This window comes from Brienomyrus brachyistius, unplaced genomic scaffold, assembly GCF_023856365.1.
Source record: "Brienomyrus brachyistius isolate T26 unplaced genomic scaffold, BBRACH_0.4 scaffold50, whole genome shotgun sequence".
Taxonomy (NCBI): Eukaryota; Metazoa; Chordata; class Actinopteri; order Osteoglossiformes; family Mormyridae; genus Brienomyrus; species Brienomyrus brachyistius.
In genome coordinates this window covers 1,689,013-1,702,465 of record NW_026042325.1, presented here as the reverse complement: position 1 = coordinate 1,702,465, position 13,453 = coordinate 1,689,013, and the positions used below count along the sequence as shown (strand labels likewise).

Genomic DNA, 13,453 nt, shown 5'->3' with positions numbered 1-13,453 from the left:
GACACCCTCATGTTTTTACAGCTATGAAGCACCTGGGCTATTGATACTGCTATTCCCTGTTTACTGTACAACTATAATTACATTCAGGCACCTAACCACGTAATAAAAAAATGACGCGTTTAACCACCCCCCAGTCTACTGGGGGCAGTCTGCACTCAACCCCTTTGGCTACCAGCCTGGCTTAATTATTTTTGTTCCAGACATTAACAAGCATTCTAAATATCATCGCAAAAATAATATATCCAAATTCTCGTGAATTCCCATTTTTCAGATGTTTGTTTTTTTATTTTTGGGTGGGGGGTGGGGTGGAGATCATGTCTAACGGGCTTATGTTCGGTAGAATCAGTGCTTGAAGTATGAAAAAACAGGCCGGTAATCACCTTGTTATTCGCTGCTGGTGGATTATGAGAGGTGCCGGCGAGTACCGGCTCACTTCAAGCACTGGCTAATATTATGAAGTGACGGGGGGAGTCTTCTTTGCTCTTTCAGAGAAAAAAAAACGGTTAAAATTTCAACCCACCCTTTTCTCAGAGCAAAGCTTGCGCCTGTGGGACCTTCGGCGATGATGGAAGTGGGACGTCGCTGCCTCCATTCATAGGCAAGGCCTTGGAATTACTGGCGTTTTATGAAACTGTGACTCATCCGATTGCAGTGAACGATGAATCAATCAGCGGCGAGAGCAAAGAGAAGTGAAGAGAATTGTGAAGGCTGCCCAGGTAAATTGCATATAACTTTATATAAGACTCATTGATGCAGGTATTTCAACTGAATATGCTGTCGCTACATAAAGTGGTTTTAAAAGCCCAACATCTTAATTTGCACTTAAAACTAATAAAATGCAATGTGCATTATTAATATTGATTTTCTCATTTCGAGCTATTATCTGACAAGCATATATAAAATATAAATTATTCGCAAGCAAAACAAATGTGCACTGACTGATGCATCATATTTTACTCAGTTCGATGCTTTCACCAAAACTTTTTGCAAATGTTAGTACCACACATAGCACTTTAACTGCTAGTTTTATCGATGTTTATCCATCAAGAATGTCGAAATTTGTTATATTTGTTTATTCTTATAACCGAATTAACAAGGATAGGTATTTTATGGCTGTTTTCTTAAGACAAGTTGTCTAAACTGAGCATAAAAGGTTTTACGATTACGTAATTAGATTTTGGCCAAACCCAGTGTGATGTAAGCAGCTTGTATCTTACCAGCAAACTAAATTTTATCTACCGAAAAATTTCATGATTGTAGCCGCTAGGTATAACGTAATATAAAATTGTATTATTCACGGAATCGATGAAACCGCATACGAGAACGTCTCCGCCCGATCGGATCCTTCTATGATCTATTTCATGACGGCCGTGAAATGCAATTTTACCGCCTGCAATGGTAATTGCAAAACATTTGAAGGTGTTAACACCACACCGTCTGCCATTTGTCGGGGTCAAACCTCCGCAAGTGTCTTAAGTACTTTCAAGCATAACTGTTTAAGTTGGACATGCTGAAGGTTCTGTCTGTCTGCCAAGGATTAATGGCGTAAAAATCGTGAAGCAAATTCACATATATTTATTTATTTGGCCCGATGCGTTTTCCCCCAAAGCGACGTACAAGTGGGTTATGTAATACTTATCTGTTCCATTCATGCTATAATCATTCACTTCCAGTTACACTTGGATGTTAAGTACTTTGCTGAAGTCTGTTACACCCCATTGGCACTTGAAGCAGGCAGCTTCAAGTTACAGCCGCGTGTCCTAAAACACGTTATACTGTCTGACGGCAGCAACGATCACGTCTCCTTTTCATAACCTGAAAGGAAATATGATCTAGATATTGCAAATTCAACAGAATGTTTATTTTGTTGTTTTGGGTTGTAGCAGATGAGATTTGAAAGATATGATAGTTATACTGCAAAGAAAACTACCTAGTTATATTTAAGGACTTTGTGGCTGTAATAGCCCACGCAGTCTAGTTTTGCCTATATACAAAAATGAACTTGCCGAAACCTGCATTTCGAAGACGGTCGGCTTGGACTCCTTCAATTCTTATTTTCCGTGACTGATGTAAAGATTTAGATGAGTCACCATTACTGGAATTTAAAATCAGATATTGTGATGTAACCTTTACATAGTTCCAATAATGTTTTATGTTGTGCGTACCAGCTATAAGGCCCTATATATATATATATATATATATATATATATATATATATATATATATATATATATATATATTTGTGTGTGTGTGTGTGGAAATTCGTTGTGCATTGTCTACAACAGTAAACTGTTTAAAGCACACTTTACAAGATGTCACTGTTTTTCCCAAGTCAAGTAGGAACTTATTGTCGTGCCTTAAAATTGTATATCCCCCCCCCCCCCCCCCCCCCGGACCATGGTGCAGCATGAGATACATGAGGGTGGGAGGAGGCTGTATGTACACAATGATAGGGGTAAAGTGCAGATTGACACATAGTGCACATGACACGATAGGGGGGCAGAGAAACAGTATATACATGAATAGACTGTACAGTATATATAGCAGCAGGAATGTAGCAGCAGAATATACAGCCACTGCGTCCATACGCGCCACCATCTTGAAGTTTCATGTTAGAGTCCGGTGCTTTGTGCTGTATGAAGGACAGTTGGGGCACCTGACTGTAGGTGAATGCAAAATGGACATGCAAGCATTCAAAAATAAAATTAAATTCGCCCATAAAGAAATCTGGAAACGAAAATGCTGAACCAGTATCTTGCTATAGGCTATTATCATGGCTATTAACAAGATTAAATACATACTGAACCGGTTTGGATCGCAAAATTGATCGGGTGCATCGCGGTCTGTGTACTGCAGGCCATGAGGAATCTGTGATTAAAAACCTTCTTGCTTGCTTTTGTTTAAATCTTGAAGTGTCATAGCATGCTGGGAATGTAGTAAACAGCTCCTGTGTGTTATTGTAAATACTGGTGTTTAGGGCACTAACAGAAAAGCCGATTTGTCGACGCCTCTGATTTTGACAGTAAAATCCCGTATAGTGGACTCGCTTATAACGGAATGTCGTCTATAACGGACGAGGTCCGCTGGTCCTGGCCGTGCGCCTTTAAAAACATGCAGAAAAAGTATCGGATATAGCGGACTCACATATAGCGGAATTTCGCTTATAACTGACTAACAATTTGGTCCCCAGGGCCGCTTTTAGCTGTAATTTTGTTCGCTATAAGGACCATGCAGGCTCCGGCTACAAGGCACTTGGCGTGCCGGTGATATCCAGCGCAGATACGTAGTCGGGATTATTAATAGTCACTAGAGGTGGAAATTTCAGGTCCAGAAAGTATAAATCCAGACCATGATTTTGTTTCAACCAACCAGATGTGTACTCTGTGACAGTAACTTTTCATACTCAATTGGTTGGTTGAAACAAAATCCTAGTCTGGATTTTTACTTTCTGGACCTGAAATTTCCACCACTGACAGTCACGCATCTGCCCAGGTAAAGTTGGATTATTGCATGTACAATATAATAATCTATACCACAAGTGTGTCTGCTGGGGTGTGGCATGAGTAAATGGTGTCCTGTAGTTGTGTTCTGGGCATAAAGCAACTCTGGATATAACGGACTTTGGTTACTGCTTTATCAATATAACGGCGACTCGGAATATAATTACTTTGCTGTGAAATATAAATATTACAACAAGGAAGATCACCTGATTTATCTATTTTTTATTTTTTTGGAAGCTACCTGCTGGTGAGTTTAACTTCCCACTTTCTGTAGTGCACTTAAATTTACCAGAAAATTCAAGGTATTAGCCTATGTTTTGCTTTGTTTAATTGTGAAGTTGAATGTTAATGTTACAGAGAACTTTAATAAAAGTTGCTCATTGTTGGACACCTGTGTTCGTCCGCTGCGTCGGTGTGATGACGTCATCAAACGACTTGTCGACTCGACTTCGGCTTTATTGACGGTTAAGTCTATTTGAAAAAATCCGAAGTCTTTAATGCCCTACTTGTGTTACGTTTCCTATTGCCGCGTGTGTCTTTGCCCGTGTTATACGTGAACCCCATTTGATCCTCGCCTGTCTTTAGCGGTTGTATAAATTACCCACCATCTGCCTTATTGTCCGGCATCCAGTCTCCCTGCTTTTCCCGATTGTGCTTTGGTGGTTGTACTATGGTTGTTAGTATTTGTAAAGGTTTAATAATACGGCGTTGTTTTCTTCTGCAAGCAAGCCTTGTCGTCTTTTGCTACTGCCACTGATGTTTTGGTCTGTCAGACGCTACAATGTAATGTATTTTTTTCGGGCCATACAAATGATTAAACAACTATAAGCGACATTATTGCCTAAGTAAAAATGGATTGTATAGCAAACACATATGACCATTTAATTTGAATAGATGTCTCGGGCATATACAGAACCATGTTTCTGCTAAACATAGTATATACAATTACTTTAAAATAAATATGGTTGTAGATAAAAAGCGATTGCCTGGATTTGTTGATAAAATGTATTAAAATATTGTAGATGTGTGTTTTTTTTCTCATTGTATGAGTTGGCCAGCAGATGTCCTCGTTTCTTACAATTTGTTCGTACTACACTCAAGTAGTGTTGTCTGTCACACGATTGACATGATACATTATTGAAGTCCGCTAAACATTTTTTTCTGCAGTTCTTTTGTTTCAACAGACGCCAAATTTGTTACAATAGGTAGGCCTAATAAAGTTTCATTTTTGCACCACTGCCAGTTATCGGCAGTGCTTGTAGTTTTATTTTTATAACTCTTTGGCCAGATTAAAAAGTATTATCCAGAAAGGGCCTAGTGTATGTAGAGTTTTCATTGCGACTCCCTAATTAGATTATTGATTTGAGGACTGATTGGTCCTCACACTTGGGTTTGAACAGTTGACCTAAAGGTTACCCCACAATCCTGCATTCACACTTCGTGGCCCCTGCACTATGAGAACACTACTAACTGCACTATAACGTGAAAATGACACATTGCGGCCAGCGAAAGTGTGGTAACTGTTTAAACTGTTTAGTCTGCGCATATCCCTACGTGTTTGTTGTTCCTCTTCCTCTCCTCATATTTATCAATATATTCTGGCAGTTGTCTTAATTTTGTGTACATAAAAGGACTCCTTGCTTATAAGTCCCCATTTAATGACATAGAGTCCATCAACCTGCCTGCGCTTCTTTTGTTGAGACAAAGTAGTAAATAAATAATCTTCGTGCTGCTGATTAGGTCTTTAGCTCAAGGAGGCTAAAGCTTTTTTTTTAGCTGAAAAGGTTCACTTAATATTGTCTAATGTCTTAATTAATCACATATCTATAGCAATATTTATTTTGATTTATGGTTAAAATGATTCCTAAAAACGGCAATGCTGTCCTTTTGAACCAGGGTTGACTTTTTTCCCTATAGTTCAATACTTTTTATTTTGTCTTGTGGTTCAGTCAGTAAGACCTCCGTGTTTTGTCTCCTTTCAAACTTATGTGACCTTCAGAGGAACAGGTACCAATCTTAAGGGGTCCCCAGGACAGATGGGTGGATGGGTTGCTGCTGGACCACACTGAGGGTCAGAGCTTTTTGACTGAAGCTTTCAAAGTCATCCTGGAAGAAGTGCTCACCAAGGGCACAGATGTGAATGAGAAGGTTACGCTTTTTCTTTATTAATTCTTTTGTTCACTTATACTCTAATTTGGATTCATTTTTATATTTTAAACTGTTTCTTGGCTGGATGCTGGAGCATTTAAATGTTAGGTGTCCAGTGGATGGTTGTACATGTGATATTGCGTTTCTCCAAAGGCACTGAAGTTTTGAACATTCCTCTCAGGTTTGTGAATGGCGAGATCCAGCCGAGCTGCAGCTGCTCTTGGATCTAGAGCTACGGGAGGATGGGGAGGCCCGGGAGCGGCTGGTGCAGCGTGTCAGGGACGTGGCTGCGTACAGTGTGAAGACGAGTAAGTCACACGGTTCTTGTAGAACAGCAGTCTTTTCTGCTTCAGGATCACTCTCCTCCAAATCTGGAACAGGTGGCCTTGCCACTTGGTTGAAAGTATCACTGTGTCCGGATTTCAGGTCATCCTCGGTTCTTCAATCAGCTCTTCGCAGGGGTGGACTACCATGCTTTGGCTGGGCGGTTCCTAACAGAAGCACTCAACACTAGCCAGTGAGTTTGTGAGACCTAGTGTTGGGCGTGTAACAGCGTTACGTAATTAAATTGCAAAAAAAATGTCATTGTAATCCATTACAGTTACTGAGGAAAAAATATTTAATAAATTACAGTTACAAATCAAAATGTTGATGATTATAAAGGAGTTACATTCTAATATATTCTTTTCGGTTAAAAGTATGTGGAATATATTACTATTGTTTGTTGTTTTGCATCTTTTTTTGGCATATTTCCAGCATGTCAGCAAAACAATTAGGACAGATTTTCAGCTTTATTATCCGGTTTAAAACATTTGTAAGAAATGTAATCAAATGAAATAAGTTACAATTTTGGTTACTTCAAAGTGATGTTACATTATTTGTGCATGTTACATCTTTACCAGGGTCACTAGTAATCTGTAACCTGTGACATTTCAAAAGTAACCCCCTCCCTCCTGCCACCTGTCATCAGCCATTGAGATGCAGGGGCTTTTGAAACTAGAATTTGACATTTAGTTTAATACATTTTTTATCACAAGGTGAGATTACTGATATGAAACAGAAGCAGTTTCATAAGGTGCCTGTTTGAGGAGCTGGAGTTTTTGTCTGGGTGATGTGGTGAGGTTCCCTCCTTGCTCTCTTCCTGGAGGTATACCTACGAGGTGGCCCCAGTGTTTGTGCTCATGGAAGACGTTGTGCTGTCCCAGCTGCGCTTGCTGGTCGGGTGGGGGGATGGAGATGGCCTTTTCTGTCCGGGGGGCTCTGCGGCCAACATGTACGCCATGAACGTGGCACGCTACCGGGCCTTCCCACAGGTCAAGCTGAAGGGGATGTGGAGCATCCCCCGGCTGGCTATCTTCACATCCCAGGAGGTGAGACATACCACGTGGATCCACTGTCATAGAAAACATTTCCGCACAGTAAAACCCAGTCCACTGTTTCGGTACCCTGATCTGACCCATTCAGTATTTACATTTGCTGAACGGTATACATCATTGTTTTTTGTAACATTCAAAAACATATTTTATTGATGTACTGTAAATGCCCGCTGCCATGCTAAGAGTGAACCTGAAACTTCAAACTCACGATTCCACAATTGCATCATAAGGCCAAACAGCCTATCGACACGTCACAGGAGGGAGGAATTTTCATGGTGGAGGAAATTTCACACGCAATCCCTATAGTTAAAAAAAGCTTTCGTTATATACATATTGAGATTTTTTATGTTTTTATGTCCCGACCGTAAAATAAGCCCCTACAAACTGATTTAAAGGTCCAATATTCATGCAAAAATAAAAAATACCACAAATGTACCATAAAATCAGAAGAATCTTAAAAAATACCATGATATGAATTTTTGATTATAGTGGCCAGCACTATTTCTCACCAAGTGCCTCAAGTTTACTGCAGCGTCTGACAGAACCTTACAATCTGTGCAACTGATGTAAATTGGCCAGACATTGGATATTGAATAGATTGGACTTTGGATCGGGCTGTGGTAGCTAATACCGGTCAATTGAAATGTGTCTGGATCGGTCCCAATTTCGTTCTGTCATTTGACTCGGGACGCCACTGCCTTGTACCCCAAGCATTGTGGTTCTGAGGACAATGAAGATTTCAATACTGGCTACAGAGTACAGCTGGTGTAGCCTGTAAATATGGTATAGTAAAATGCTAAGTATGTCTGTTTACCTACAGAGCCACTACTCTGTGGCCAAGGCTGCATCGTTCCTGGGCATCGGACTGGAGAGTGTATTTCTTGTGAAAGTAAACCAAAGGTACGTTCCCTTAAACACACAAAAATGGCCTCTCTCTGTTTCTTAGCTGCTGTTAATACACATACTTTAAGCATGTAAAAATCGCTGTATTTTTACACCCAAAGGTTTGCACTGCTATGACATGAAGTTATCTTCTCTTACACACATCAATGTGTGATTTACTCTGGATTACCGTCTCCCTTAGCAGGAATCTACCTTTTAATTGTTTTAATTATATGTTATTTGTGCTTTTTTTATTGTGAGTCTTTTTACGTGCAGAAATTAGACTTTTGTTTTGAAACTCTCCTCTCTCATGGTGTCACACAGGGGCCAGATGGTTCAGGAGGACCTCGTTGAGAAAATCGAGCTCGCTAAGTCACAGGCAGGTTTTATGTCCCAGCCCCCCCAGACCTCTGGATCGTGGGATGGAATTTCTGTGGAAGTTGCAGGATGTGTTGTGCAGAACCACATAATAGAGGGTTAGGAGGAAGGAATTTATTTAATCAAACAGGAAAATAGGCGTGGGATCCTAGAAAGAGTTAGTGTAGAATATGGGATCCGGCACCATGGGGTGTTCCTCGGTATGCGTACCTGTCTGTATTTGTGTTCTTACGTACCTGTTTTACGTCATCCATTTATTGCTAAAGACCAGTAGGACTGTGACGATCCCCAGATGTCGTTCATGTCCTGCCCCCAAAATCAACAGATACATCAGTTGCATCCTTACCAAATCTCATGATTCATTGAGCCCCGTGTCCCTTCTCATTGAGACAGGTTAGCAGGACGGGTCTTGGCAAAACCACAAGTACGATCTTCGCAATCTTGCTATTGAGAGACACCCATGGTCTGGATGCGTTTTCTGGGGCTAAAACACAAAACTGAAGTCAGTTTTATATGTTATTGGATTGGCCTGTCGCTTAATTTCACACTTTCATTGGATTGGCCTGTCGCTTAATTTCACCCTGTCATTGGATTGGCCTGTCGCTTAATTTCACCCTGTCATTGGATTGGCCTGTCGCTTAATTTTACCCTGTCATTGGATTGGCCTGTCGCTTAATTTCACCCTGTCATTGGATTGGCCTGTCGCTTAATTTTACCCTGTCATTGGATTGGCCTGTCGCTTAATTTCACCCTGTCATTGGATTGGCCTGTCGCTTAATTTTACCCTGTCATTGGATTGGCCTGTCGCTTAATTTCACACTTTCATTGGATTGGCCTGTCGCTTAATTTCACCCTGTCATTGGATTGGCCTGTCGCTTAATTTCACCCTGTCATTGGATTGGCCTGTCGCTTAATTTTACCCTGTCATTGGATTGGCCTGTCGCTTAATTTCACCCTGTCATTGGATTGGCCTGTCGCTTAATTTTACCCTGTCATTGGATTGGCCTGTCGCTTAATTTCACCCTGTCATTGGATTGGCCTGTCGCTTAATTTCACCCTGTCATTGGATTGGCCTGTCGCTTAATTTCACCCTGTCATTGGATTGGCCTGTCGCTTAATTTCACCCTGTCATTGGATTGGCCTGTCGCTTAATTTCACCCTGTCATTGGACGGCCTGTTTTATAATCTGTTTTGTACTTAGGGGCAGCAGGCAGTTATGGGTTTAAAAGGTTGTCAGTCTGGGCCCTTGTTGTTGTTCCATGGTTAACCTTACTGAGTTCAGCAAATATATAGTTATATGAAGCTCTGTAGAAATTTTAATGATAAAGTTATCATATAGCAAAATTGGAGGCTGTAAAGGGTCGGGGGGGGGGGGGGATTAAGGAAGTATTTATTTGGTAGCTTTTTATTCAAACTGGCAGTAAAAAAATAATTGACGCATATTATAATATGCCAATTTGTCTTGTTTAAAGAAAAGTGCATTAATGGGGGTTCGCATGAAAAAGATGCCACTTACCTAACTCTGGCCTGGTGTTTTCTTTCATTTGTAGGGGGCTGTGCCTTTGTTAGTGAGCGCCACCTCTGGTACAACTGTGCAGGGCGCCTTCGACCCGCTGGACGTCATAGCAGACATCTGTGAAAAGCATGACCTGTGGATGCATGTAGACGTGAGTCATCATTACATCCTGCACAAGCGGACGCCCGTGGACCTCTGAAGTGGAGGTGGTGTGGTACATTCTGGATGGGTCAAAACAGAGCTGCTGATCTGGGATGTGGGATGTGGAAGGAATGGGATGTGGGATGTGGAGCGTGGGATGTGGAAGGAAGTTTCTGTGCCAAATGCAGTGGCTGGCATTTTACAGTGTTTTAAGAAAAGTTTAACGCATTGTTATGCCAACCCTAACCTTGATAGATGAAACATGCAGAGACGTCGGAAAGAGGGAGCGGGAGAGATGCACCCCCCCCCCCCCATATTGTCAGCTCCCCCCCCCCCCCCCGCCCAAAAAAATGAACATGAACAGATATCTGTTTATGGCTGAAAGATATAATCGCAGTATTTTGGGGTTTTGCGATAACTGTTCATTACTGCACTTTAGTGCAATTTGATGCCTTTATAACTGCTATTTAATACGTTTCTGTTATGATACAAAAGATAAGACACAGTAAGATCACATTCACTGCACAATCAGAGCATGAGGATGAAACAAATATCTAACGAAGACTGTAGTTCACACAAAGTCGTTTTGTTATATGGATCTGTTTTTTATTATTATTAAGTTATGTTTAGTTGTGAAACAGCACCCTAAACTGTGTTAGTCTCTTTATTGTTTTAAAAATATTTTTAAATCTTTCTTACATTGCCTAGTTTACCCCCAGCTACCCCGGGGGCAAATTCGGTCCCCCCAAAAATCAAACTCCTTCCAACGCCACTGGAAGCACATGTGTTTGGGGACTGTCTCTCTGTTTTACTGGACATTGGCTTCGGAAAGACTGTCTGGTTAAGATAATTCTGTGTAAACACCTGCAGGCGGCGTGGGGAGGAAGCGTGCTCTTCTCCAGGAAACACAGACACCTGATGAAAGGAATCGAAAGGTGAGAACCTGCTTGGCCTAAGAAAGGAGCATCATAAAGTTACAGGATTATCCATCCATCTTCAGTCTGTTTATCCTGGGCATGATAATGTTGGGTGTATTTGCATATATATCAAATTTGCACATATTCGGAGTTGTCAGTTGCAGCTGCTTTAGCCTGAAATGCGTCCCGTGGTTGCAGTGAATTCTGTCCTCAGTGCAGTTGAATTGCTTGTACTCAGGGCAGATTCAGTGACGTGGAACCCGCACAAGATGCTCCTCACAGGCCTGCAGTGCTCCGCTTTCCTGCTCAAAGACACCACGGTAATATGCGGTGCACCCTGCAAGAATCCCTGCTGCTTCCTATGAGTTATTAAAAATGCCCCCCCACCATCCAGAATCTTCTGAAGCACTGCCACTGTGCGAACGCCAGTTACCTCTTCCAGCAAGACAAGTTCTACGACGTGAGTCTGGACACGGGGGACAAGTCCATACAGTGTGGCCGCAAGGTGGACTGCCTGAAGCTGTGGCTGATGTGGAAGGCGGTGGGCACGCGGGGTCTGGAGGAGCGTGTGGACCGAGCCTTCGAGAACACCAGGTACGCTGCTGATGGCTATGCAAAGGCTATATCTTCCCAGAACAGGCTTAGCTTGCATGTGCTACTTCACCTTTGACCCTAACCCTAACCTTTGACCCTCCAAATCTTCATTTTACTTGTAGTTTTACATTTCTGTTTCACCTCATGTTCCCATTCCGTCAAATTCAGCTACCTTGTGGACAAGATGAAAAAGAGGGAAGGATTTCAGCTTCTGAATGAAGTGAGCAATGTAGTTCTCTGTACAGCAGTACAAATATTAGATTGCAATTAAATTGCAAGCTTACTGTAGAATTTAAGGACAAAGTCACTTGATTTCATGGCGTATAAAATGTTGACGCTGTACAGTGTTTAATAACACTAATAATTGCACAGTGTATAATATTAATTCTCTTTTCTTGTTATAAGCAGCCAGAGTTTGTGAATGTGTGCTTCTGGTTCATACCGCCAAGTCTCAGGGGAAAAGAGAACATGAAGGACTACCAGGAAAGACTGTCCAAGGTTGGAGTTTAAGAAGTGCTGCGGAAATGTAGATGTTAGAAAATTCATTTTTAATAGCTGTATTAATTAAGAGTAAAATGTCCTACCTTCTTACCCAAGGCATGACCATTGTTTTTTAGTGTCTTAGTTTTGTGGTGAAGGTAGCTGGAGAAGCATTCTGATTCGCTTTAGCAAATATTCCAGTAGTACCTCTTTCTTCCTTTAGGTGGCACCAGTCATAAAGGAGCGAATGGTTCGTGAGGGAAGTATGATGGTAGGCTATCAACCCCAGAGCAGACGAGTCAACTTTTTCCGCATGGTGGTCCTCTCCCCTGAGATTTCCTTGCAAGATATGGACTTCTTTCTGAATGAGATTGAGCGACTAGGAGTAGACTTGTAATAGATGTACTATGGTAGTATGGCAGTGTTTCTCAAACCGGTCACTGGTGACGTCTCAGACAGTCTACATTTTTGCTGTCACCCAGCTTAGGGAACAACAGTGTAGACTGTCCGGCACGGAGCTGAGAGGGACCAAAGACATGGACCGTCTGGGGAGAAAAACTGGGCTATGGCTGATGATTCTTAATGTACAGCCCAAAGTTTGCTGGTTTGGCTTCAAGGAGGTGCTCTACTATTGTACCTTTTAAAAGAGGTACTTTACCCAAATTTTTAAATAAATTCCATGTTGCCTAAACCAGAATAGTGTCTGCTGAGAAAGCTGTAATTAATAATAGTTCATACGTGCTTGAATTTAAGTTTATTTTGTAGAAACTCTGTAGGTACTCTTGTCTTCCCAAATGTTAGTGTTTTTTTTTTTTTGGACATTTGTGTATTTAAGGTGTGTTACAAAGGAAAAAGGCTTTAAAAAGCCCAGGAAAGCTGATTTTAAAGCTTGTACAAACTTTTTCTTTATTTGATGTCTTCAATAAACCAGAACTACTCTCCATTTTAGCCTGTCGTTCAGAGATTCACTGTCCGCTCCTGATCATTGACAAACCAAAAGAATCTTTAGCTCCTTCCCTGTTTCTTCACAGGTACCTCATTTATTCTTTTATTATCTAATAAAATATTTAGGCAACAACTTGATGGGGCACAAATAATATGGAATCACGCCACTACGTATGTATTAATTAGCCACAAGCTAAATATTAGTTACATACTAATCTTATGTTAATGCATCATTAATGATTCGTGAGGCATGTTTCATCTCAGACGGTTACTATATTTGTTACAGTATCTGTTAATTCTGTAAACTCTTGTCAACTACTGAAGGAACTAGTAATGAATAACACAAGTTAAATACTGATCTCATGTTTGTTCATCATTGACTCATGACACATCTTTTATCTCAGCTAACGACTGTATTTGTTTATGATTTGTAGTAGTAACTGAGTTATTAGTAAGTTTTTGTGCACCGTCAAGTATTTACCCATTTTTATTCAATGACTTTCCCAGGCTGCACTCAGACACACTATTCTTTATAAAACACCACGTTACATTGATTTTAATTTTGTATATGTATCT

At 41.0% G+C, this 13,453-nt stretch overlaps 1 protein-coding gene across 2 annotated transcripts; it reads left to right on the top strand.

Annotated features, from left to right (window-relative positions):
• Positions 1-319: 319 nt before the first annotated feature.
• LOC125723656 (cysteine sulfinic acid decarboxylase-like) lies at positions 320-12,875 on the top strand. Of its 2 annotated transcripts, none has more exons than XM_049000478.1 (14): positions 320-716; positions 5,500-5,648; positions 5,830-5,956; positions 6,075-6,165; positions 6,796-7,018; positions 7,845-7,924; positions 8,231-8,285; positions 9,835-9,951; positions 10,812-10,876; positions 11,097-11,178; positions 11,253-11,452; positions 11,621-11,672; positions 11,861-11,950; positions 12,156-12,875. In XM_049000478.1, the coding sequence occupies exons 1-14, from the start codon at positions 659-661 to the stop codon at positions 12,327-12,329; spliced, it is 1,563 nt and encodes a 520-aa protein (XP_048856435.1). In that variant the 5' UTR covers positions 320-658; the 3' UTR covers positions 12,330-12,875. The 2 variants fall into 2 exon arrangements, with proteins under 2 accessions (XP_048856435.1, XP_048856434.1); XM_049000477.1 differs by having other exon boundaries at positions 11,858-11,950.
• The last annotated feature ends 578 nt before the right edge of the window (positions 12,876-13,453 follow it).